The sequence below is a fragment of the Gymnoscopelus braueri genome, assembly GCF_963280865.1.
Source record: "Gymnoscopelus braueri genome assembly, chromosome: 5".
NCBI classification, from domain to species: Eukaryota; Metazoa; Chordata; class Actinopteri; order Myctophiformes; family Myctophidae; genus Gymnoscopelus; species Gymnoscopelus braueri.
In genome coordinates, this window is record NC_137606.1 from 57,960,791 (window position 1) to 57,965,790 (window position 5,000).

At 38.6% G+C, this 5,000-nt stretch overlaps 1 protein-coding gene across 1 annotated transcript in view; it reads right to left on the reverse strand.

Moving 5' to 3' along the window:
- LOC308086059 (phosphatidylinositol transfer protein beta isoform-like) overlaps window positions 1–1,616 on the reverse strand; it is an 18,214-nt gene extending 16,598 nt beyond the window's left edge. Inside the window, exon 1 of the mRNA XM_080429399.1 lies at window positions 1,476–1,616. Coding sequence (XP_080285525.1) covers window positions 1,476–1,492 — 17 coding nt within the window. The 5' untranslated portion in view covers window positions 1,493–1,616. The remainder of the gene's footprint in view (window positions 1–1,475) is intronic.
- Window positions 1,617–5,000: the final 3,384 nt, after the last annotated feature.

Below are 5,000 nucleotides of genomic sequence, written 5' to 3' on the forward strand. Positions count from 1 at the left end.
TCTCTCTCTCAGCTAAGGGGTCCCTGCTTCATCTCTCTCTCTCTCAGCTAAGGGGGTCCCTGCTTCATCTCTCTCTCTCTCTCTCTCTCTCAGCTAAGGGGTCCCTGCTTCATCTCTCTCTCTCAGCTAAGGGGTCCCTGCTTCATCTCTCTCTCTCAGCTAAGGGGGTCCCTGCTTCATCTCTCTCTCTCAGCTAAGGGGGTCCCTGCTTCATCTCTCTCTCTCTCTCAGCTAAGGGGGTCCCTGCTTCATCTCTCTCTCTCAGCTAAGGGGGTCCCTGCTTCATCTCTCTCTCAGCTAAAGGGTCCCTGCTTCATCTCTCTGTCAGCTAAGGGGTCCCTGCTTCATCTCTCTCTCAGCTAAGGGGTCCCTGCTTCATCTCTCTCTCAGCTAAGGGGTCCCTGCTTCATCTCTCTCTCAGCTAAGGGGTCCCTGCTTCATCTCTCTCAGCTAAGGGGTCCCTGCTTCATCTCTCTCTCAGCTAAGGGGTCCCTGCTTCATCTCTCTCTCTCAGCTAAAGGGTCCCTGCTTCATCTCTCTCTCAGCTAAGGGGTCCCTGCTTCATCTCTCTCTCTCAGCTAAGGGGTCCCTGCTTCATCTCTCTCTCTCAGCTAAGGGGTCCCTGCTTCATCTTTCTCTCAGCTAAGGGGTCCTTGCTTCATCTCTCTCTCTCTCTCTCTCTCTCAGCTAAGGGGTCCCTGCTTCATCTCTCTCTCAGCTAAGGGGTCCTTGTGCAGTGGACCCCTTTTTAGTTCGAGACCCAAAATAGAAAGACGTTTGCCCGATACCCAAACTAGTGAAAATAGCAGATCTACAAGCTCACAACGCGTCACTTTGCGTCGCGCTGTGAGCTTGTAGATCTGCTATTTTCGCTACTTCAACATTTTTTTTCTATTTCCCTACGGAAATTATTAGATTTTCAGATTTTATTCACGAAACACTTAAATTTTTTTTTGGAATTATTATAATTTTTTTTAAAACATTTCACAATATTTTGAATGTAGAAAAACTGGATTCTTGTTCGGGAAACAGTGGGGGCGTGTCTGTCAGTCCAAGCACCCACACCACGCCACCCATGGGTGACACATAATGGGTGTCACAGATGAAGACACCCATATGTGTCACCTATTAGGTGTCAATAAAATAAGGACATCATTATTGATATGAACGTATCAACCCGTTTAAACTGGGAAAGTATCTGATGTTACTTTACATCTGATATGTTGGCTGTTCAAAAATAGATACTTTAATTTTGAAAATAGCAATTTGAAAAGAAGAAAAAAACAGATCTACAAGCTCACAACAACGCGTCACAATAAAGTACTTTTGGTATACCTTAAGTATATTTTGATGCCAATACTTTTGTACTTTTGTACTCCAGTACATTTAGCATACAGGACTCTTTTCCTCTCGTCTGTCTCAAAACACAAAACCAACCAATAAACAAACAAACAAATTTAAACATGTTTACTCACAACTCTTTGATGATCATGTTGACAGTCAGTCAGACGGTTGTCGTGACAACAGGACAGTGTTAACGACAGATATATCTTTAATTAAAGGTGTTTTAATGAAGAGGACAGACAGACAGACAGACAGACAGACAGACAGACAGACAGACAGACACACACTGACCGACTCTCTTCCTCATGAATGAACTATACTGCAGGGGGCGTGGCTTGGAATGTACATAGGTGACGCCCTGTTCAGCTGCCTTTAGGTCGATGGGTCTGCCTGCCTGTCTGCCTCTCTGTCTGTCTGTCTGTCTGTCTGTCTGTCTGTCTGCAATGACATACCTTCAAATATTATAATATTATTACAGGCTGGAAGACAGACAGACAGACAGACAGACAGACAGACAGACAGATCATAATATTAGCATAATGTTCACTATATGAATGAATGAATGAATTTAATTTAAAGGGATACTTCACTTTCAAATAAAATAAACATTAAAAAAATATATTTAAAAAAAATTAAAGAAGTTATGGCAAAATAAAGGCCCCCTCACGCATTAGAGTGTCCTACTAATGTGTGAGGGGGCCTTTATTTTGCCATAACTTCTTTCATTTTTTTTAAATAATTTTTTTTAATGTTTATTTTATTTGAAAGTGAAGTATCCCTTTAAAGGAGAATTCCGGACATTTTAAGTGTTATCTTTGATGTGTCGTTACTCACCTACCGACGTAAACAGTGGCATTGTTTATTTCCAGTTATTCCCCTGTCGTCATATTTTCAACCCCCTCCGTTGTCATAATGGGAGCGCGTGTCATAGGGAAATTCGTCTATTATAACCGATGCAAAGTTATTTTTTTCTCTACTACTACTCATTGTGGAGTCTTATGATAGTCAAACATGCAGTGAAAGTTCCTGAGAGGCTACCGCTAATGACGAACGAGCTAACGCTAGTTGCTTGTTTCTCAACATGGCAACACCAAGTTGCCAGGTTCTGGGAGAGAAACAAGCAACTAGCGTTAGCTCGTTCGTCATTAGCGGTAGCCTCTCAGGAACTTTCACTGCATGTTTGACTATCATAAGACTCCACAATGAGTAGTAGTAGAGAAAAAAATAACTTTGCATCGGTTATAATAGACGAATTTCCCTATGACACGCGCTCCCATTATGACAACGGAGGGGGTTGAAAATATGACGACAGGGGAATAACTGGAAATAAACAATGCCACTGTTTACGTCGGTAGGTGAGTAACGACACATCAAAGATAACACTTAAAATGTCCGGAATTCTCCTTTAAGTGTCATCATACTGCCACCTGGTGGCTCATCCCTGACACGACATGTTGTAACACAGTTATAATATTCAAAAGTACATTTTTAATACAGTATTGCTGATGAAAAACAACATACTGTATATATACCCACAGAACATAACATAACATAACATTAAGGTACATAATCATATAATTATAATAATATCATTATAATAAAGATAATAATTATCCCTTAGTCAGTGGTGGAAAGTAACTAAGTACATGTACTCAAGTACTGTACTTAACTAACATTTTGAGGTATTTGTACTTTACTTGAGTATTTCCAATTTACTGTACTTTTACTTCTACTCCACTATGTCTCAGAGGCAAATATTGTACTTTTTACTCCACTACATTTATTTGAACACTTTAGTTACTAGTTACTTTGCAGATATAAATTATTATATTATAAAACATACATTAACCACTTTAGCCCTATTTTATACCTAGGCTATTTATATATATATTCTATATAGCTTGTAGATCGGCTATTTGAAAATAGCAGATCTACAAGCTCACAACGCATCGCATCGCGACGCGTTGTGAGCTTGTAGATCTGCTATTTACAAACAATGTATTGCTTTTACTTTTGGTACTTTAAGTACAATTTGATACCAATACTTTTGTACTTTTACTCAAGTACATTTTGAATTTTTGACTTTTACTTGTAACAGAGTATTTCTATATTGCAGTATTGATACTTTTACTTAAGTAAAATATCAGAGTACTTTTTCCACCACTGGCTGTAACAGGGATTGTTTCCTCAGGTCCAAGGCCCGTTTAACCTCTTAAAGGGATAGTTCACCCAAAAGATGATGATCTTGACTAATGACTATAATCCATAGAGAAAAAAAAGACCTTTTAGGGGGTGAACTATCCCTTTAAGACCGGGAAAGCATCCGTGTAATTTTTAGATTTCTTTGGCTCTTCTCTACGCCGCGCTACGAGCTTGTAGATCTGCTATTTATTTTTTTTATCGTGAAAATGTGTGGAAACCTTTAAATATTTAGAATGATTTAGAAGACCTTTTTCAGAATCCCCCAGAAGCAAAGAGTTAAAAATATATATATTCAAAGATTTGCACAACTTGTCATGGAACCACCTGTTCCTGGTTTTTGAACGGTCTTCATTTACACCCCGAACATCTACATAAAACGTTCACATTCACAATATTAAGTGCTGATCCCAAAGCCACGGATGTTACAAGTCAAAAAGCGTGGGTCTAAGTACCCGTATCCTCAGTATTGTTCAATAAAAAGCATTTGAATCCTATTGGCGGCCATTTTTTTATAGTTATTATAATGTATCAGAGTGCAATACACCTCCCAACGGATAGGGGCGCGTAGTTGAAAGCATGTGGAGAAAATTCTGAAAAAATGGCCACCGATCGGATCAAAAAGCTTTTTATTTAACGATACAGAAGATACGGGTACTTGGACCCCGGCGTTTTAACTTGTAACATCCTTGGCCATAAGGTAAACACTTTGTATTTGAAATATGAATGTTTATGTAGATGCACGAGTTGTAAATGTAGAAATTTCAAAAACCAGGAACAAGTAACGCCATGACGCTTTGTGACAGACGAGCGTCACGTGAACCATGGATATACATTACAATATGAGTATTTTTATGTTTTCATGAAGAAAATGATCCATAAATCCATAAATAAACCTTTCAGATGAACATTATGAAACGCAAAATCACCTCAAATTATAACGTTTTAGAAATACAACTACACACACGGACACTTCTGTACAAATTAATATGATTTTATTTATTCATTTATTTTTGTCATAATATATTGATCTCTCATACGTTTTTTTCTCGTTTTCTTTTCAGTTGAAACGACAAAAAAAAAAACATGATTAAAAAATTTCAATAACAACATAATAACTCTATAGTGTGATATAAAGACAAAAGAAAAGAAACAAACATACAGTCTTTGACACAAAAACACCCGCGATGCATTTAGAGAAATAAATGTAGGTGGAAAGAAAACTACAAACGCCCCCATGATGCATTTGGGTAGAAAGAAAACTACAAACAGGTACATGTATGTCATGGGGGGAGGGGGAGGGGCATTGGTGTACATGTTTAAATAACTAACCCTAACCCACAGTCACACGAATGAAAAGGTTTTGACACAAAGCAAAGATCTCCATGTCAGAGAACAACCACTTCATCAGTTCAGACACTAGAATGCTAGGAGGTCAAAGACACTAGAATGCTAGG